Genomic DNA, 22,629 nt, shown 5'->3' with positions numbered 1-22,629 from the left:
CCGAGTGATTTACAATTTGTTATGATGTGGATAATAGTTATATATGGTTTAAAGGGCAGTAGATTAATAAAAATTAATTAACGATAAATGTATGTTGTTGTGAGATTAAAGTTACTTAGGATAAATTAATGTAGTTTCATGTTACAATTTGAAGTCATTCTAAAATTAAAAATACTTTCACAATACTTTTACCTTTTTATATTTATCTTATCTGGCTCTCTTTACCTGTGGGGTTCTACCTATCCCCTGCAGCTATCTTGATAATTTTTACTAGATATTACAGAGTTGCTAGTCTTCTGATTGCTACCTTGCAGGGTCCCTTAATTTGTTTTCACAGAATTCCACTCTGTGGTGAGCATTGCCCAAACAGGTGTTTGTATTAAACAAATTCCACACAAGCAACCAATAATTCAATATATTTTATAGAGATTGCAACAAACTGTATAAATGATGTGTTCCATAAGACCATTTAGGAGCTGACCAGGTAGTATTACTGTTCTTTGATGGACTGTCACTCATGGACTGTCATGAGTAAAGTATAAGGGGATCCTGTCTGACCCTGCTGATTTTCATATTGAATAAATCTGTGTTGGTTTGCTTTTAAAAATTAAGGGAACTTGGATCACCTGTTGCACTATTTTCAGGTCACTGTTCCCCAGCACACGTTACTCCCCACAGGTTCTACTGGTTGATTTTGGAAGTCCTTACCACACCCAGTTTCCTGTCACTGGGGTGGTAAATAGAAGCTTGTCTTCCATAGCATTAAAGTGAATTCCTTTGTTCTTGGAGAAGAGTGCAATGTTAGGGGCCCTTCTACCAATGGGATGGAGTCAATCTCAAAAAAGTGATAACATTATCTGAAAGAGGTGCCTATTTACAGTACCAGGATAGAGGGTGGATTGATGTTGGTGGAGAGTGTCATAATATGAATACTGCTATTGGCAGTTAAATGAGGTATAAAAGACTGGAGCAAGTAAGAAAAAATCAGATCAATACATAAATTAGCAAAGGGAGAAATCCTGGAAGTCAAGTAATAGCTATCAGTATGAGAGGATGCAAGTATTCTTGGAAATACATTTTTGTCCTGTTCATTACTTGAAAACAGTGAGAGTAAGTGGTTAAAAAAATAGAAATTAGACATAATTTACATTTGATGGAATGAAAAAATGTTACTAGAGATCTTTAGTATAATATACTAAAACATAAAAGTAAGAATTTTGAACACAATAGATTTAAGTATTTCAAATATTCCTAATATTCCCTATAAGAAAGCATTTTCTAATGAAACTTTTCAAGATTTCAGATGTGATAATGTATCAAACCTAAAAATTAAATGCTATTTTTCTGAAACAATATATCTTTAGAAAAGTTCATGCTAAGTTTAAACAGTTTTATCTGCCAGTTTTTATTAGAATGAAATTTAATGAGAGTTCCTACATGTAATATAAGTAGATAGTCATCTTACAGAATGAAATAATAAAACATAGAATGTAACAAATATCAGTGTTGTACATCAGTGAAAATTGCCTCAAAATCTAAATTAATCCATCAGACAAGTCTTCCAGTCTTGCTGACTAGGTGTTAATTATCTTAAAGCTTATAAAATTAAAGTAATTTTATCATCAAGTGTTTCTTCAATTTTGTGTTTGCTAAGCTAAACACCTATTTGCCACATGTATCTCTGTTGTGATAAAATTTAATGGTATGTTGAATTTGTTAAAAAGAAAGAAATTGAATAATAATAATTAACTATTTCTTATTTATAAAAACTGCAGATGTCAGGGGTATTAGTGCCTTCATGTTGTTACATCTACATTATATTTTAATAGGTGCTGCTGCTGTTGCTAGCATTAGTGCAGCCCCTAAATCAGCTGTTGCCACACCAATTCTTCGACCACATAGTAATACATCATCCCCTGTACTTTCTTCAGCTGCTGTGTCAAATCATCCTCATCCCCAGATCATTGTGAGAATATGTTATTGTATGAATAATCATTAATAGCATCTCATTAGATGACAAATTCAGTGTATTTTAATTTAGTTTCTTATTTAAAAGCATGTTGGTACAAGATAAATGCATTTAAAAAATAACTTTATTAGCTTCATATAATATATTGTCACTAATGTGTTACGTAGTGGCTTTTTTATATATATATATATATAGTATGCTAAAACATGAAAGCATTGTGGAAAACAAGATGAAAAATGTTAAACTTTGTAGTTTTTTATTGACTAATACATCATAGTTTTTAAACTAATTGCTACAAGGAACTTTAGTATTGGTGCATAATAACATTTTTACGCAACCTTTTGTAGGCACGAACACCTTTATTACGTCCGGGTAGGACAACAACACCTCCAATTTCAAAGACAGCATCTCCTGTTCCACTGACCATTACACATGTCATTGATTTTAAAAAGTAAGATTTCCTTTTATAAACAGAATGTGTCTCCAAGATATTTTGGAAACATATGATTGATAAATATGATATGCAATAGTCCTTTTTTTGTATTTTTATTTCTTATGAAACTATTCATACAGATATTTCAAGAGTTATCAAAAGTTTATATTTTACTTAAACTAGAATTCTAAAGTGCTTGAAAAACATCAATTTTATGATACAAACAGGATTTCTTATTTTCCTTTTGGAAAATGTTTTAAGTCAGGGAAAATTGAGGAAAGTTTTTTTGTAAGCTTTTTCCTTTTGGCCTGTAGTAACTAACAGGAATGTATTGGCTATCTTCTGTGTTTAGTATATAAGCATTCAATAATTCATTTAAATTAATGTGGTGATTTCAAAGCTTAATATCTTATATATGTATATCACATTAATGGTCAGGGAAACTTAGAAAAGTCAAAGAATTTATTTAAGGTTCTGTATACACCCTGATATATTTAGACTTGGGATTAAGTATTTCCAATAGGAGGATTTCAATTAAAATTAATGGCATTGAAAAACAGTCGTATGAGTGAACTTTGAACCTTGGGTGCCAAGATCATCCAGAATGAGACATGTGCAGTAATATGCAGCATAGTCAAGAAAAATCTCCACGAGAAAAGTAGTACATGTCATATATATGCAACTTGCTTCAGTAATTTTCACTGCCATATACCTCATACAGCTGGAAAATGAAATGGGTATAAAGGTTATTGCAATGCCTTTGGATTTGTGAGAGATTTCACTGTTGAATCAAGTGCTGGGAAAGTGTCATCCCATACACTCTATGGATTAAGGAAAGCTGCTTGGTGGAGAAATGTTTTCTGAACATATGGCTTTATAGTGGAAACTACACTGCAGGGCTATTGTTATTATGCATAACTATCAGGTAGAGCGTGGATTGTCACATGGTGAGACTTTACGACTGTTTTAACATAACATACTTAACCTCTGTGAATCTATATTTATGTTAAGAAGAAAGTATTCGTTAAACATTTTCAGCAACAAGAACAAAATATGTAAATATTTTAGTACTTTTTTAACAGGTATAATTTTGATCTTTTGTTGCCAAAAACTAGTCCTTTCTTTAATTTAAAATCCCTTGTTTTAGTGTTGTTTCATTTAATAAACTATATATTTATCATTTAACACCTTAAAGTAATTTGTTTTTTTTCAAGTAATTTGCTTGAAAATGTTTATGCTTTATGATAGGTTTTTAATAAGTTTATATTAAAACTATGTAAGAAATTACACATAGTGGTTGTTAAACGAGATAAAAAGAAAATGTTGAAGGTGGAACCCTACCAGTAAGTTAACTACAGATATATATATATGAATGTTTTTGTTTATAAATTTACTGTTCAGTTAATGATACCTGAAGAAAAGCATTGCCTAAAATGTTCTATCAACAATAGTGTATATATTTAAAAATGTATATATACCTGTAGTTAACTTCTTGGTGGTTTTACCTTCATTATTCTTTTATATTAAAACTAGTCAAAGCTTACTGACCACCTAGCTGAATCTTCTGTACAGACAAGTGCTCATTCATTTAATAAAAGGTATTAAACTCCAGATTAGTAGATTTTTGGTGTTTTTTATTTGTACTTCAAGTCTGATTATACGTATTTTTTTAGCTTTAACATATGATACGGGCAATTTTAACAGATAAACAGTTTTGTTGTTTTTTACATTTCATTATTGTAGTATTTTCCTTTATAGGGTGTGTATTTTCCTAAAGATAAGAATTAACATTTTTTAACTCAAGCTTTTTAAATGAGATTTCAGGAGAATTATATTCTTTGTGCAGTTTTGAAAGGGCCAGATACTTAAATTGGGGTTATTGCTTTGTTCATGCTTACTGAATAAAGTAGTTTTTATATCAAAAACAAGTAAAGTGGTCTAATTCATTTCTTTTCCTCTGTGTAATCAGAAGTGGAACCCATATTGCTGCTACAGGCCAATCACAAATTGGTTTGAATGCTACAAAAATTGGTGATGCAACTGTTAGATCACCTGCAATAAACAACAAACCTGTACATGTGTCTCAGCCTATTGTTCAACATCTTCATCAGGTAATGTGTAATATGCTTAAAATATAATTTGCTTTCTGGTAATTATTTATAACAATCATACTTTTCTGATAAGGAAACTATTCAGATATTATTTTTCATTTAAATCTAAGGTTAATGACATACAAAAAAAAAGGAAAATATTTCCTCTTTCTTTTCTAAAGATCTAAATTTAACTTGTAACATGTATAAAGCGTAAACTAAGAACTGTTATTTATATTTTTAGATTTCACCGTATCAATTTAATAATCAAGTTGCAAGAAAAACACTTGATTTTGGAATTTTTGGTAGCATATACATCTATCTTTCTGTATTATTTCCATTTTAAATCATTGTAAGATTTATAATGTATCTGATTCCTATGACATTTCAGCTTTTTTTTTTGTTTATTAATATTTTTCTCTAATCTATGAGTTCTTAACTCACATGGTTCAGCAAAGGATTTGTGTTGACTGTTATCCTCTGTAATGGTTGAAAGAGTAAATGAATTATATTTGATTATGAGAATGAGAAGTACTCATTCAACATTTTTATACTCACTGAAACAAATTGATGTTTTAAAGTGGCTTCTGTATATGGATTTTTTTCATCTTTATAGTGTAAGCTTATGGCAGTATTTTTATTTGGAATTTGGTTTGTAAGACTTAGCAAGTTATATGTTCATATTTTATGTATTATGTAGGTGTATCAGGTATATCAATAAACAGTTATGTTAAAGGAAGATATACTGCTTTGATATATCTGAAAAATCTATTAAAAAGTAACTAATTCACTGCAGTAAATTTATTTTATAAACTATGTACAGAAACACATTTTATACAAATTCAGAATTGGTATTGGTAGTTTTAATTAGTTCTATCATTTTAACACATTTAAGATGAGGGCTCATTATCCTTCTTAGACCATACCATTATTTCTTTCATGCAGAAGATGAAGAATCATGAAGTCTGATAATCATATAGGAACATTTTTCTTAAAGTTGTGTGCAGTACAATTAATATAAAACTAAGCTACAGTATCTTATCCCCTTTAGTTGAACAACACATTGATAAAAAGATTTCATGATTCAGAAACACCTTATTTCTCTCCAACTTCTCTTGGTTCTGATAAAATGTTTATGGTGTATTCTCAGAAATATAACACAATTTATTACTAAACATTGCAAAATCATGTTTCACGATGACAAATTTCACATATTATTCTTTACAGGAGCAATGGGATCTTCCTTCCTACAAGTTTTTTTATTATTGTCATATAGATAAAAAAATGGTATTTGATGTGGAGTGTTTGTACCCTGCTAATATCAAAACATTGAAGTGAAATAGAAGAATTTGAATGAACTTACACACACACACACACACACACACACACACACACACACACACACACATGTGGTAAGAATGTACAATGTATTTTTAATCTGTAAGCTATGTGTTTTCCCAGTGCAGTTTTTTCATGTCCTGCAAACCCAACTACTGCTTTAGAAGAAAGAAAGTTTATTGGGGGTTTATAAATAAATGCTGCTTTTAAAGATAATGTTATAAAATAAACACTGAATGATATGTCATTCTTTTTTCTCTATCTCTAGCTAGGTTGTTTGTCTCATTTAGATATGCCATGTGTGTACACAAAGTTCCTAGTGATGTGTTGGTTCTATGTTGTACAGACAAAAAATCATTTTCAATATCAAAATCTTATAAATCATTGTCGCTTGAACTTGTCTAACTTGTGTAATGTTTTCTACCCTCTAAAGTCAGCTGAAGTTTTGCATCTTCTCTATAGCCCTGTTGACACGAAATGACCTGTCAAATAGAAAACTGGGTAAAAAAAAATTATCATGTCTGTAAATGTTTTATAAATCTTTGTTATTTTGGAAAAGAATAATTCTCTCATACACACAGAGTAGTATTTTATTATGAACATTGTGATGACATCATTTAGATTCTGCAGTAACATTAAAAACATTTGTGAAACATAAGAAATTATCCATTCTGGGTGATTACTGTTGTGTGACTGTGATCTTCTTTTTTTCTTCTTAATACCCACTTATCTGTTCTCTAGAGAGTAGTTTGTGTTGTTCTGTGTTTTTGTTAGTACTGCTAATAATGTATTTTCCATTCAAGTGCACAAATTTGGGAAACCCTTTTAAGTATATTTTATGGCTTAAGAAATACCTAAACATATCTATAGTAAAAGTTTTCTATGGATTGCTGTAATATTAAATTTTGTTTCAAAAACTTCTGTGAAATTGTAATATCAATCATTCACTGTTAAATAAATGTAATTTATGGTAACAGGTCCCTGAGAAAGGATTTTCAAAGATTCAGGCAACATCTGTTACTACAGCACATAGCACTCTTGCTCAATCTGTGCCCAGTCATCGTCCAGTTGCTGTACCTCAAGGAGCAGTGGTGATGCGTGCAATGACATCTTCAACTGCACATTTCTCTCAACAGCATGTTTTACCAGTCTCAACAAGCCACCAGCCAGTAACTGTGCCTTCGACAACAGTTGTCTCTGTAGCATCATTACCATCTGTTGCATATGCAGGGAACTATAATCCCACAAACAGACAAACTCTACATCCTCCGTCCTTACAGGCTGCACCACATACACCTAATAATTCATCATCAGTTGGCCTGACATCCCATCCAACTTTTACTGTAGTTTCAACTAAAGGTGCATCTCATGTAGTACAAACAGTTTCTCATCATCCTTCTCAAAGTGCAACTTCAAGTTTGGGGAGAATAGGTATTGTATGAACTGAAAATTTAAGAATTTAGATTTTATTTTTAACAGGATCATCTTTAATTTGAATAATTTGCAAAGAAATATCTAGAGGATGAGCATTTAATTAAACATGGTATTGAAATGTGTTGTAAATGTTGTATATCACAAGATATTATATATAAAGAAACTAAAAAATAGAATGGCTTGTGTATTATTAGTGCTGACGACCTCTGTTTCATCTTCAAATGGAGTTCGCATGACAACAAGTAATGCATCATCATTGCGTGGGAGTGCCTCTGTTACACCTGTGCAACATGTATCTGCCATTCCTGTAGACAAAGTACACAGTAAGTTTACTGAATTATATTGTAAGAAGATATAAATACATAAGAGTACTACATTTACCAAACTATAAAACAAAGGTATATTGCCAAATTACCTGTTCAAATTTTGTGGTTGCTTTTAATTTTATTGTACATGTATACACATTTGCAAGTAAAGGTATTTAGAAAACTTTATGTATAATGGAAGTAAAAGTGCATAGTAATTTCTACTAACAACAATTTAAATTAGTCAAATCAACTTCTGAAAAGACTCAGCTTTGAATGATTTCTATAAATAAATGAAATGGGTATACAAGGTCATTATGAAATCCTTGTGCAGTTTTAAATTTTCATAACTTCAGTTCTATACATGATAAAATCAACCTGTAAAAAGGGTTAATGAAAGAATTTATTACATTTTTACATAGATTTATTCTTGAGAGTTTAATTTTCAGCATGTCTACCACCATTACGTATACAAACCTTGATACGATTCCAAAGTTCTATAAATACGTTTTGCAGTTGAATTTCAGTAATATCCTGAATCACATTGGTTATCCTAGTCTACAGGTCATCTAAAGACTGAGGCTTTGTTGAATAAACACTAGTCTTTACATGTTCCCATTAAAAGAAATCCAATGGGCTCAAATCTGGTGACCATGGTGGCCAGGAGAGTGGTTCATCTCTTCCAATCCATCTGTTAGGGTAATTTTCATTCAGAAACTACCTGACTCTGAGAGTAAAATGACAAGGTGTGCCATCTTGTGAAACACTGTGTCTGTGATCAGTCCTAATCATGTAAGTTCGGGAATAAAGTAATTTTGCAGCATTTCTAAATAACTCTCACAATTAACAACCCGTCCTTCAAAAAAGAATGGTCCAATTATGTGGTCCTTTCCTAATGCACACTGGACATTGATCTTAGGAGAATCTCTTATTGTTCCTCAAATTCATGTGACTTTTCAGTGCCCCACATGCAGCAGTCATGCCTGTTGACTTGACCACAAATGTGTAATGTTGCTTTGTCAGAAAACATTAAATGGTCCATAAATGAGACATTACTGACAAATTTTTCATTAAATTGATGACAAAGTCAGTTGTGTGTGGTAATCCTCTTCTAACAACATTTAATGGACTTGAATTTTGTAGGCTTTCATATGAAGTTTCATTCTGATAATTTTACACACTGTTGAGTCTGGAATACCTAGCTTCAAAGATGCCTGTTTTACCGATTTCCATGGACTTTGAATAAAGGATTGTTTTGTAGCTGCTACATTTTCCTCACTAACACTTGGCCTTCCATATCATGTCTTATCATTGACAGAATGTGTTTCTTTGAATTTATTCATCCAGTTAGTTATGGAATTTCTGTGTGGTACATCTCTATTGTAATTGGTTCTAAATCTTCTTTGAACCACAGTGACAGATTTTAGCTCGGCTAACCACAGGACACAGTTCACTTTCTCTTCTATTGATGCTGTGTATCAATCATATTTCTGAAAATAAAATAATGAAAAAAATTAATAAAATAAAAATAACTAATTTATTGCTAAATCATGATAAAATAAATTCATCATGCTTCTCAATGTTTTTTACAGGTTGATTTTGTTCATGTATAGAACTGAAGTTGTGAAAATTCAAAACTACACAAGGACTTTACAATGACCCTGTATTTAGTAAATTTATTAAATTTATATAATTAATGTATATATGCTCCCAAATGTTCCAATAATTTCTCAGTGTATGGTAGCCTTAATTATGGGTCCAAGTCCTGTAGTTATTCAGGTCACCTCTTCACCATTATTATCCATCAAACCTGTAAGGTTTTTGTCTCCTGCCTTTCATTGGGATTTAGAACTTACTTTTAGAGTTATCTGTGTTTGGTTTGTCTGGGAATAATGATAGAATCATTTTAGTTCTTCAGTTTTTTTTTTCCCTGTCATGTCAGTAGTTGAACGTAATGCGGAAAGGAGATTGGTGTCCAGTCAATGATCTTCCTCATCTATATCAATGTCTAGATTTTCCAAGGTCCACAAGTTTCTCATTCCTCAGTCTGTGTTGATTTTTTTTAACTTGGTTTTCAGATGTCCAGAATGGTTTTAGTGGACTTCTATATGCACTTTGCCTTGGTGGTGGTGTCCCACCACTGTTGGCATTTGTGGTGCACAAGGGTCAGGCACTGGAGTTCTGGGTTTTTCCTTCTTACTTGCATTGGCTTTACATGGGTTTTGCCATGTTGTATGACTTTTTTTCTCTCTCTCTCTCTCTCTCGTCCCAGTTGTTCCATTGTTTTATCCACACACCATTTCTTGTGTGACTTGTTACTACTGGCACCATCTTGTCAAATATCAAACGATTATATCCTCATTATACTCCTAGAAACAACCAATGCAGGCTTCACTTTCAGGACTGGGATTTCTATTTATGCTCTAGTATGGCATCAGTCTGAATATTTTTTTTTATTTTTCGTCTTATCTCTTAGTTGCGTTCAGCTTACTCCTATCCAGCTCAATAATAAATAGGATGCCATATTGTTACTCACCAATTGGTGAGATGCCGGTTTTGTATGTTTGGAATAATCATTTATCCCACCATGCACCACACAAAAATTGATGTGACAAATTGTACAAAATGCATGACTGTCACAGACTTTTGATGCAATGACTAGATATTTTGCACTATACTCTTTCCTAAATTTTTGATTCACAATTTTAGTCCTTTTAGATTTGCCAGAAACAAGACAATATGGTGAATGAGGCCTCTTTTTTTTCCATCTTGTGAATGATCGCATTGGTGTTTCTATGCCGGTTAGAAAATGAGAAATACCTATCTACGCGAGTGCTGATTTGATTGGCTGACAATCACTGATGACATAAATATGGATTCCCCCACGTACCCAGTATGGAGAAACACCGCACTCTAATTATTGGTAGATGTCAGAGATACAAATATTTTTTATTATTTCAAGCACAAACATGATTATCGCAAGTAGCCATAAGGGCTATGTCTTTTATTTATTATCAAAATTTATTTGTATCTCACTAGAAATTTTCTTTTCACCCCTTTCAAGCCCTGGTGGAACAATTTATCACTTTATTGTATAGGCCTATATAATATATAATAATTTGGGAGTTGCAACAAGTCGTAATATTTGTCTGTATGAGCATATAGTCTTAATATATACACCAAAATCGTAATTATTACACTCAAATCGTAATGGTTGGCATCTCTGGTAATGACATCCATATTGGCAGTGGTGTATTGAGAGAAGGTTGAACACTTCAAACAGTGGTATCAACAATAACTTTTTAATTTTTATTTTTGACAGAGGTTTTGATATCTTCCATAATCACCTTGTTTGAGTTAGACTTATTGACTACTGTTTGGTTACAGTGATTACATATTTTTTTTATTCTCAGTACTCTCCAACTTCCTCAAGTGACTTTGAGTCCTTGGTCACAAATGGCCATTCCAGTTACCCCTCTGGTATATTAAAGTTACATGTTTGTATGTTTTTTCTCAACACCTGTGACCTGACTTTTCTGTGCCATGTATCCTCTTTACCTGCATGTTTATTTTTCGAACATCTCTGGTCAGAGTGATTTGTGCTGTTTGCCCACATACTGGTTTTTCGTTTTCTCACTATGTCCTCAAACTAGTTCTTCTTACCCAACACACTGTCATCTAGTAAAGGGATTCTTTTCTTTTCTCAGATTCATCTGATCACTATTTCTCTCTTCTGTGTCCAATCAGTTTTCAATTTTTGTCACATTCATTGCCCCTTGGTGTGAATTCCTGTATATGGTGAGGGGACCTACCAGAGAAGGTTCTGAACTTTCAGTTTACCTCCTCTGGGATCTAAACATCCACCCACATGTTTGCCATATGTGGCAGCCATGAAGGGGACAAGAGGATCCTGGTGGTTGAGGGGTCCAACCCTAACACATTGCTTTGGCCTTGAATTCCTATAAATGAGGGGCCTTGGAGTGGCTCTCCAGAGTCAGTTAGCTGGTCCACTTGGGCTAGGGCCAACCGAGTACCAGTGTTGGAAGTTCTCATTGGGTGTTGTGGACATTGTGTCTGATGCTGGTGTTTGGGTATAGTGCTCATGAAACCCTGACGTTGCTGCAATGTCCTTGTTTGGCATTGTGGTGCATCCCCTCATAGGGCTCCATAGTGGGCATTGAAACATTTTTTATTATGGATCACCCTAATAAAAACCCAAAGAAAATAGTGAAAAAAACAGACCATTGGTGAAAGACTACATCTTTAAGATTTTGTACAGCAATCAGTTTCTTCAACACCTGTACCTCATTTTCTGATATTACATTTTTATCAGACAAATCTTTAGGGCAATTCTCCCTTTTTTATTCAGAAGGGACTGGAGGGGCTTGCTGGCTTTCCTAAGTCAGTCAAAAAGCTACATTCTTGGTATATCTTGGTGGAAACATTCACTCCGAAACACACTGAACTCCTCTTGCATTTGAAGTCCATTGGGGATATACCTATTGAGACTACTCCCCATGCTACTTTGAATTTGTCATGAGGAGTTATTGTTGAGAGGGATTTGAAGAACTTCCCTGAGTCAGGTACTCAATGGTTTTGTTTTGTTTTGTTTTAACATGATTCCTTTTAACAAATTTTAATAATTTTACTTTATTTTTAATATTTTTACTGGTTGTTTGGCACAGGTAGCCTAGTTGCTTTGTGCTATAAAATGCCAAAGAACCAACCACATTCAGTGCAGGTCTTGAAGGTTTTGTTGCAGAATCTAATATATTTGGAGATACTAAAAACAATTTTTATTCTTGGCTCTCTTTGAAGGTGAAGTATCTTCTGGGAGTCTTCTAATCAGATTACACTTTTCTATGTTCTTGGCAGCCTGGTCTATTTACCTGCTGGATGTCATTTTGCAAACTTCTACTTTTGGTGTCTCCAATACTTTAATCTCACTTTATTTGCCTGTTTTGACAGTTTCTTTACCTAAAGGTTTTTGCCTGCCCCAGTAGCTATATTAACCATTTCTGTTAGATTATACAGAGGGCTGAGTATTTTCAATACTACCTTTCAGGGTCCCTTACCTTGTTTTTGTAGGATTCCATTCTGTGGGAAGTGTTGCCCAGACAGTTTTGCTTGTATTAAATCAATTTTACACTAGCAACCAATAATTCAATATACTTTTTATACAGGTTGCAACAGGCTCTCTAGAAATGAGGTGCTCTGTAAGACCACCTAGGAGCCAACCAGGTGATATTACTGTTTTATGATGGACAGCCACTCGTAGATTATCACAAGTAAAGTATAAGGGGATCCTACTTGTTTGAGGTTTTGAAAAGCTGTAAGGACCATCAATTTAGCTAAAACGATTTGCTAAAATAGAGAACCAGTGAGTAGTATAAAAGCGAAATATTCTGGCCCAAGAAGGGTTAGCTCACCAGTGCTTGTAGTTTTTGCAATGATTTACACACCAAATTTTACTTTTTAACTTGGGAAGTGCAGAAGCAGTATGGTATTTTACTAACTTCAACACATGATGTCAAACAAGACAATTCATTGTGCCAAACTAAAATTGCTGTTTTTATAGTGACTACCATTCACCATAAAATATTCATTGGTATTGTTTGAAAAAGAGGAGAAACAAGATAGGAATGATTTCACTAGAAACATACAAAAGTCCTAACATAAGTAAACAATTTTATAAGCTTATAGGAAGTTGTTGTAAGACTTTGTAGCATTATTCACTTTAAATGCTTTTATTTAAACCCAAATTCATGCAAGTGAAAAGAATTCAAAATTTAGTTGCAGATAAAAGTTTTAAACATTTGGTCAATTATGTAGGGATCTTTGTATGGTTTTATGTATTCATACCTTGTTTCTGTACTTTTTGGCATTGCCATCCCTGTGATCCTTATTTTTTTCCAAAAACTTTATTATTTGTAATAATATATTTCCAAGTGTTACATCTTTTACATTTTAATTGGTTTGATTTTCTGTTTTAGATAAGTTTAGTAATCTAAAACTGACAGCATAGGAAATTTGTGTTATGTTCTCATCTCTTGAGGCTTTAAAACTATTAATCATGGCTGCAGAATTTGCAATTATGATACTTTATTTTTTATTTGAGTAATGAATGACCTACTTTTACTTTAGGTTGTATTTCCCTTAAATTATTCAAGTGTCTTTTTGCCATGTCAGTTTATAAGTACTGTTTTGGTAAGAACAGTGTCAGATTCCTACTTCATCTAAAGCCTATTACATTCTACAGTAAGTCACACCTGGTTCCGTTAATCTCTAATTTTGTGTGTATCTAACAGAAGTGGCTAATGAACCCAGAAATACACAATTTGTGACAAATAGTTTGGAAAAATGTTTTGTACCCTTTTTCTTATTAATAAACCAAACACATTAGATTTTTGTTATTATTGTTATTGTTTCTAAAATTGTATTTTAATGGTCGTAATTTTGGTTCTACTTCATGCTGTTTTTGTGAAAAAAGCTAACTGTTGATTTTTTAAAATAATAGTTAATATATTTGTATATTAAAAACTCAGCTTAAAGTGCTATTTTTTATTTTGTGACAGCAAAAGTTTACCCACAGCTCTCAAACAACTCTCGAGCAAGTAGTGAAAGTCTTCCAAACTCTGGAAATGAAATTATTTCTCAGCCCAACAGAATGAATACCGTAATTCCAGTATCAGCCATAAGTGGCACTACTCCTCAGACACTGTCAGGGTCAAATCATCATTCTTCTTTTGAAAGTAAATCTGAAAGGTGTGACGACTTTTTATTTTGTAAAGGCAAACAACAACTAAATAAATTTGTTTGTTTTTTGTGGGTTTTTTTTGTTGTTGTTTTCATATTAGAGTTATTGTGGTTAATAAATAATAACCTTATTATGAAATCTAGGATCTTAAATTTTCTGAAAGTTTCAATTACAATCTGATTTATAATTAAAAAATTAAATTCTCTAATACAACAGTTGTTTCATTGACCCTGAAACAGCAGGATTATTGTAGGTAGCAGCATCAGTTGATGATGGCTGGTGTTTAAGTTTTAATGTAGATATATTTTTCAATTACTTGATAATCGTTCCACCAAACTATTTATGATGCCAGTCTCATGTAAGTCAAAAAATAAGTTATGTATATGACATTAAAAAAAAAAACACTATTATGCTGTAGCAGAGATGTTGTCTTTCTAGTGATGTGTAACTTATTATGAATTTAATTGAAATGTATGAATAGTAGGTACTAAGTTTTGAAACATTTCCTGACAAAAATTGATGTTTAAAATTCACTTAGTTTTTGATACATTTTGTTTCCTATCTGTCATGAAAAAAAAGGAATAATACAATTATTAGATAAGTAAAAGGTGAAAAGGTATTGTAGAAATATTTAAGGATTTAATAAAATGATAATATTAAAATAATTATTAGCCTTATAAGTTAAAGAATCATTTATTATTTAAGTGACATTTTTAATTATACATTTTTTCAGATGTCACTTTTTAAGTTTTAAGATTCAGATATTTTCTAATAATTAATCTTATTTTTATGCTTTCTTTTAATGACTACTGGTCTTTTTTTCTTTCTTTTTTTTTCAACTTACAAAATTTGAATTTTTATGAAGAATGAGTACAGTTCAAGCCATGAAATGACTTTTAGTTCTTTTATACTGATTTCACAAGTAGCTTGTAGAAATGTTTTTAGGTTGGTTGTTTGAAGATTATGTGGAATTAAATATTTTATTTGCAATTAATCACCGTAATGAATGAAAAATGTATTAAAACAATTTTAATAATGTCAATTGATAAACAGTTTATTATTATACATATATTTTTTCTTATAGCAATACTAGTGGAACAACACGGTTAGCTTCAGTGCCACAGCCTGGCTTTGCAGGAGGCACACAGTATGCTGTCCCAGCAGCAGCCTACTACTATGAATCGTATCCTGTTCATAGTGGTGTTACAATGCAGCATTTCAGCAATTCTTCAGGAACATCAAATTATACTGCCAATGTGGTTCCATCTTCAGGGCAAAGACCTGGAATATGTAAGCATCTGTTATGAATTTATGAAGGAAGGGTGTTCATGTGATTATTGATTTATATTATGTGGTTCTTTTCGTGTGACTGGCCTGAAATACATTTGTCGTGTATGTGTGGAAGAAAATGGACATTCATACATATATAAAATTAAGTCACTAATGTGGACAGAGATGTATCTCACTGTGATAAGAGAAACACCTGTCTGTTGAATGTAGTTTCACTCTTTGTTGGGGTTAATTTTTGTATGTGTATACATCTGTGTACTTTTGTTTGAACAAAAACTTGGAATAAGTATCTTTGTTTTTGATGATAAAATTGGTTATGTTGATTGTTAGATATTATTACATAATTGAAAAACATTTAACATTTATCAACTTAGTGCCTACATTGTTTTAAACTTTTTTAATAGTTGGTTGTAACTTTTGATTGTTAAGGTTGCTGAATTATGATTGTTTTTTTATTTTAAGTGTTACCCTGACATAAAATAAAGTATAAAATATGTATTTTAGAACTTTGTTGTTCATAATTTTACATCTGAAAGTGATAAACCATGAAAAGGTCTGTTTTACAATCAGACATTTCTACTTTTCTGAGAAATGTCACTTAATAGGTAAATGTTTATAACTTCTCTTTTAACCCATTTGTTATCTTTGACCAACATTAATACTTTTTCTACCAACATTTATTTTCATTATTTTGTAATTATATTAATGACAAATTATAATCGTAAGAAATTATAAAACTTTCTTAACTTATTAAGCTTGTATGTAGTCCATATAATCCCCAGCCAAATAATAATGGCTCCTGATATATTAAGTCTGCAAATTTTTTTTACTCTAGTTGTTTTAATAGGAAAAATAACAAAAAATTAAATTGTTCTTCCATGCTCGCAACTGCTTGATCTAGTGTGAGTTCCAGATGGAAAACAAATAACTTAAGGGCTAAAAATGAATTTGTACACATATACCATGAAACCATGTTTGCTGTTTCACTGCGTGCTTGATCAAATTAACTAGTTCATGACCCAGAATTGACCTTTAAATAAACTAAACTTTTAATGTTTTGCAGGATTTAAATAAGCAGCAACAACATTTTATAGACAAATATAAGGATATTTAATGAAGTATTTATACTAAAAATTCCTTTGTGAATGTATGAAGTCAAAGTATTGATGGCACTGAATGCAGAGTGATTTTCACGTTAAGATTAAATATATAAATATATTAAATATAATAAATTGTAAAATTTCATCATCATAATTTATAAAACCTCCTAAATAAATATCAGATGCTTTATTACATTTAAACTTTATTTGCTATTTTTTCTACCCAAGTCTGTACACATTAAGTCAGTTTGACTGACCTTGTAACCACCATAAAAGAAAATGAAATAAATCTAAATTACCATTGTTGTTTATTAGAATGACTGCAACCTTTAAAGATGGCTACAGTTGTTTATTCTAAATAGCTTAAAGCTTGTTTCTACTTATATTTTGTTTTATTACCTTTTGAACTATGTCTAACTAGTAATCCTGCTTCAAAAGTTGTAAATCACTCAGCAAATAAATAACTCATGTTAATGTATTGAATTATATATAGCACAAGTTACTCATCAGCATACCTTATGAATAATCTTTATTATTAATATTTTTTATCTTACTTAATCTAACTTTCTAATTTTTACATTTGAGTTACTTTTGTAACATTAAAGAATATACATGAAATGTAATGCTTGCTGTGGTCTTTTTGTATATAATGTTTTATGTAATTATATTTAAGAACACAAAGTAAAACATGCAAAAAGCAAATGTTATTGTATAAATATCATAGTTTTTCATGGCTTTCTAATTATAAGGTAAAAGCCTTTAAAAATTCAACCAATCTAGTCATTATAGATTCCCATGAGACAAAATTTTAATCTTAAACAAGAAATTGATGATTTCTTACAGAAACAATGTTATGTATCATGTGACAGATTAACATGTTGGTTTCATGTTAGTCATAAATAATATACAGGGTGTTCGGAAAGTCACTGTGCACTTATATATTTATTAACAGACATGTTTCAATTTGGATACAGGAGGTAAATATGAATGACAATTATAAACAATGTTGAAAGTGACCCCTGTTGTCATCAATACAGACTTGGATCCTTCTTATTTTGTTTCTAAACACCACTATCAGTTTCTGGCTTGAAATACACTGAATGAATGCTGTTATCCCTGCTTTTAAGTCATCCAGCGTGCACGAACGATCTCGATACACTGCAGATTTTGCTGCTCCCCATAGATAAAAGTCTGGTGGATTAAGATCTGGTGAGTGTGGGGGCCACACGTCTTTGGAAATAATGTGGTCTCTAAACATTCCCTTAATAACTGTATATTTCTGTGAGATGTGTAGGCAGTAGCACCATCATGTTGAAACCATGAGTAATTGATTGTCATCTGACCGATGAAGGTGTAAAGAATCTCCCAACAATAGTGCTCACTGTTTATTGTGTTCATAAAGAAAATAGGGCCAATAATTCGACATCTGAAAATCGCAACCCACACATCAACCTTAAAATCATGTAGGGGTGTTTCGTGTAAACTGTGAGAATTATCGGATGACCACAATCTTGAATTTTGTGAATTAACGTAACCCGAGAGATGGAACCATGCTTCATTGGTGAAAAAGGTCACATCCAACACATTAGCTGTATTCTCTTCGATAAATCGGTTAAACCATCTGCAATAGTGTATTCGTTTTTCATTATCAGTTGCTTCCAATTCTTGTACCACCATTATTTTGTGTGAGAAGAGCTATAATTTCTTTCTGACGGCCTTATGAGCAGTCCTAAGACCAATATCATGCTGCTGAGCTAACTTTCGTAATGATTTTGACAGACTCTGCATCACGCTGTCAGGCATATCCAACAGTTTCTCCTCCGATGGCTTTGCTGACCTTCCACAGCATTTGGCATCATCTACTGATCCTGTTTCCTGAAACTTTATCAACAAGATTACGAACTGCATTGCGATGTGGAACAGGTGTATCTGGGAATTTTACAGCAAATCCCTGTCACACCACATCTGTGTATCTACCACCTTCTCCTAATGCTTGTTCGACGAGCCATACACGTTCTTCAGTTCTTAAAACCATATTGGGATCAAAATCTGAAATATTATAAAATATGATTACAATACTGCACAATGACTTTGTGAAAACCTTGTAGTATAAAATGTCAGAGATAATTATTAACAATTTTAAAAGATAGGATATGGCAACTATTATTTTCTAGCTTATGACTCTATAAACAAATAAGATTAAAGACTGAAACTGCCTGAGTAGTATCTGTATTATAATAAGTAATATATGTTCAATTTCATTCTTCTCTAAGGGATGTTAAATAAATTACAGAAGGGAAAATGTCACAATTACCAAACTAGAGGAAATTTAGGATGTTTTTAAATACTTCCTTGTAAAATTACTAATTTAGGACTTGTATTGAAATTTGAATTATGAACTACATTTTGATGCCATGTTTATTTACATACAGTGATAATTAAGTAATCAAATACGTACTTGACTTAACTGTTAGTGGGAGGGTTAAGTGTTATTACCCATATTATTATTTACAGTAGTATGAAGTGTTTGTTAAGTGAAACCTATGTGTTTTGTCATTTTACAGGTATTTCTAATCCCTGAAATGGAGCATTTATCAGAGATGCCAACCATTATGATTTGAGCGTAATCATTACAATTTTGGTGTATACATTACGACTATACGCTTGTACAGACAAGTATTACGACTTGTTGCAACTCCCAAATTATTATCTATTATATAGGCCTATACAATAAAGTGATAAATTTTTCCCCCAGGGCTTGAAAGGGGTGAAAAGAAAATTTCTAGTGAGATACAAATAAATTTTGATAATAAATAAAAGACATAGTCCAAATGGCTACTTGTGATAATCATGTTTGTGCTTGAAATAATAAAAAATATTTGTATCTCCAACGTCTACCAATAGTTTGAGTGCAGTGCTTCTCCACACTGGGTACGTGGGGTAATCCATAGTTACGTCATCAGTGCTTGTCAGCCAGTCAGCACATGTGTAGATGGGTATTTCTCATTTTCTAAGCAGCATTGAAACACCAATGCGATCATTCACAAGATGGAAAAAAAGAGGCCTTGTTCACCAGATTGTCTTGTTTCTGGCAAATCTAAAAGGACTAAAACTGTGAAAGGGCTCTGTCTACAATCATTACGCTCAGTCAGTTGAAATAGTTGGCATCTCTGATTTATGTTCAAAATGTGTACACTATAAAGTGTTCAATTTTAATTTGGCTGATGTTATGTTGAATAAATTATACAGTAGGTCAAATAGTTAAATTCTGTGTATTATGTATTTAATGTGAGAGATAAATTTATTCTTCCCACCAGGTTCCATAATATCTGTTTAAACCTTTCAGTGTCTCCACATGTTACTACAAATATAGCCAGTCAGGGATCTGCGCACAATTTCTCAGCAAGAGGCTCTACTGGTCCTTCTGTCAGGTCATTAAGTTCTGTCATGGTAAACATTGATTCCCGCCATCATGTGGCCTTTCATCCTTTATTCACAACAGCTAATAAAGGTTAGTTACTTGGCACAAAGGTGCTGTATTTGAACTCTTGAAGATGTTATGTAGAGTTCAACTGTTGCAAATTGTTGCTGTTATATCTAGAAAAAATGAATATTTTTTGCTCATATTTACACTTTAATACTGAATTTCAGCTTTTGTTTACTTTCAAACATATTATTTTGATTATGAAATTTAGAAAAATGTCATGTACTCAAATTTTGACAATTATGGTGTTAACCCTTTCAAAATGGGCTTAGTATAATATATGAATCAAGTATTTATAGTATATATCTAATACAGTATATGTACTTTCACAAAATTTGGTAGATTTTAAGTAAAGATTGCAAGTCTCTTTACATTAAAAAAAATAAAATTTTTAAATATGTATGATTTGTTTAAGAAAATTTCAAGTCTGTTTCATTACTAGTCTGAAGACAAAGTGATTTTCATGTTGTCATTTAAAAACTATTCTTCCAAAAAATCTGAGATATTTGTATAATCTCTAAAACCTAAATATATTTCATATGCTTGTTTTCAGTAAAACTATATTTTGTCTGTTATTTTCTCTACTTTAACTCTAGGGGTCTGTCAGTTTGATTTACCTCATAACCAGAATAAATATTAAAAACTAAATATAAGTTATGCTTTTTTAATTCTAGAATAACTACAGATTATAACACAACAACACATATTTAGTCTTAATAACGTAACTTTCAGTATGAGCTTTGGACCAATCTCATAACCATTTTGTGCTTGTTATAGTTTTTATTCTATTACTTTTCAATTAGTAAACATAGGTCCACAAAACTTGGCAGGTTATCAATATACATTACAAAGATTTCATGTGTAAAATATCATTTTAAGTTTTAAGGTTTTTGCCTCCCAATGGCACAACAGTAAGTCTAGACTCAAACTGCTAGAAACTGGGCTTTGATACCATGGTGGGAAGAGTACAAATAGCCAACTGTCTGTGCTTAATTTCCAACAAACTTACAGTTTCTTAATTAATAATGTCCAAATAGTTTTATCAAATGTTTCTAAAGAAAAAACCTTTTATATTTTACATTATTTTCACTAACAAATTCCTGTACATCTCAAAACCACCATATTAAATTAGGAAATCGACAGAAGTTGGGCTTTTTTTTTACATTGTAGAATGACTACAGATTATAAAATGAAAACAAAAATGTTTAGACTCAATAGCTTAAATCTTGTAAGGTTATCCATTTATATTAACCCTTCAGCCATGCTTGGCTCACAATACAGTAGTGGCAGTAACATATACATGTGTTCTCATGTCCCTGTATCCAATGGTATAAAACTGACCTTTAGTTTTTACAAAGTGACCTATCTTGACTTTGTTTTAGTGAACTAGTATTTAGTAAAATGCAATCACTTTTCAGTTATACATTTGTCTATGTATATAGGTTGTTACAATTTACGTACAAATTCTTACATATTTTTCTTAAAACATAGAATAGTAAATAAAGTACACAATTATCTCTTCTAGTTACAACCATTGATGCTTGTCTTAGCTTGCTAAGCATTAGGAAACGTAGCATGTGGAGAATTTGAAATAAAACAACTTTTTAAATTTTATATATATGCATATGAATAAGTAAAAAAATCATAAATTACTTAATTGATACTACAAAATTCCATTATAATTTATCAAATGTAATAACTAATCTGTATTTGTATCTAAAAAAATATGAAATTAGAACAAATAAAAGATTCAACTTACCAACTTGAAAGTCTGTCTCAAAAGAGAGAGAGAGAGGACATCATTATATTTGAAAATGGTTTGAGAACATTATTAAGTTCTAGTTAATTATTCACATGTTACATATAGAAGTAAGTGTATATGAAGGACTATTTCCAAAAATGGAAAGAGGTGAGCAGGGACAACTATGTCTGATTCACCAAATATAGGGGTAGCTCAGCAAATAGAAAAGATAAAATGTTTTTATTTTATATTCTAGCTTGTTAATATCAGTAATTTGAGTTCCTAATTTGTACGAAACTATAGACTTTGTATTTTGGCATCACATGACACAAAAAACTCAATGTTTAGGTGTGTTTGTTTAATATTTATTGTTAAGTTAAGAAATAAAATAATGTATAATATAAAAATTTGAATTATATTCTACAGTTTGATACCAAACTTAAGTAGATAAATTTATAAAATCATAGTTCAATAAAATTTTAAATGCAAGTCAACAAATGTGATGACAATGCCTTTGACCTGTGGCTCATCACGATAGGGTTAAACAGTTTTATAAGTTATGAGTAAAATTCCATTTTGAACTTAACTGTTAAAAAAAAAAAAGTTATTAATGGCTACTGCTTTTTGAAAGGAAATATTTAAAGTTAGATTCACAAGTCATTGTCAAAGAATTATAAAATTCTTTGCA

At 31.5% G+C, this 22,629-nt stretch overlaps 1 protein-coding gene across 5 annotated transcripts in view; it reads left to right on the top strand.

The window, feature by feature from the left end:
* LOC143236789 (uncharacterized) overlaps positions 1–22,629 on the top strand; it is an 89,753-nt gene that overhangs the window by 40,820 nt on the left and 26,304 nt on the right. For 4 of the 5 annotated variants that reach the window (XM_076475346.1, XM_076475344.1, XM_076475345.1 and 1 more), the window contains exons 5-12: positions 1,830–1,966; positions 2,317–2,420; positions 4,372–4,513; positions 6,808–7,261; positions 7,459–7,587; positions 14,145–14,334; positions 15,411–15,616; positions 20,063–20,227. In XM_076475346.1, the coding sequence (XP_076331461.1) occupies positions 1,830–1,966; positions 2,317–2,420; positions 4,372–4,513; positions 6,808–7,261; positions 7,459–7,587; positions 14,145–14,334; positions 15,411–15,616; positions 20,063–20,227 (1,527 nt within the window). The remainder of the gene's footprint in view (positions 1–1,829; positions 1,967–2,316; positions 2,421–4,371; positions 4,514–6,807; positions 7,262–7,458; positions 7,588–14,144; positions 14,335–15,410; positions 15,617–20,062; positions 20,228–22,629) is intronic. The other variant, XM_076475348.1, reaches the window with a different exon arrangement.

Source organism: Tachypleus tridentatus, chromosome 13 (assembly GCF_004210375.1).
Source record: "Tachypleus tridentatus isolate NWPU-2018 chromosome 13, ASM421037v1, whole genome shotgun sequence".
NCBI classification, from domain to species: Eukaryota; Metazoa; Arthropoda; class Merostomata; order Xiphosura; family Limulidae; genus Tachypleus; species Tachypleus tridentatus.
Note: the sequence above shows the minus strand (reverse complement) of the source record. Positions and strands in the feature narration are given on the sequence as shown.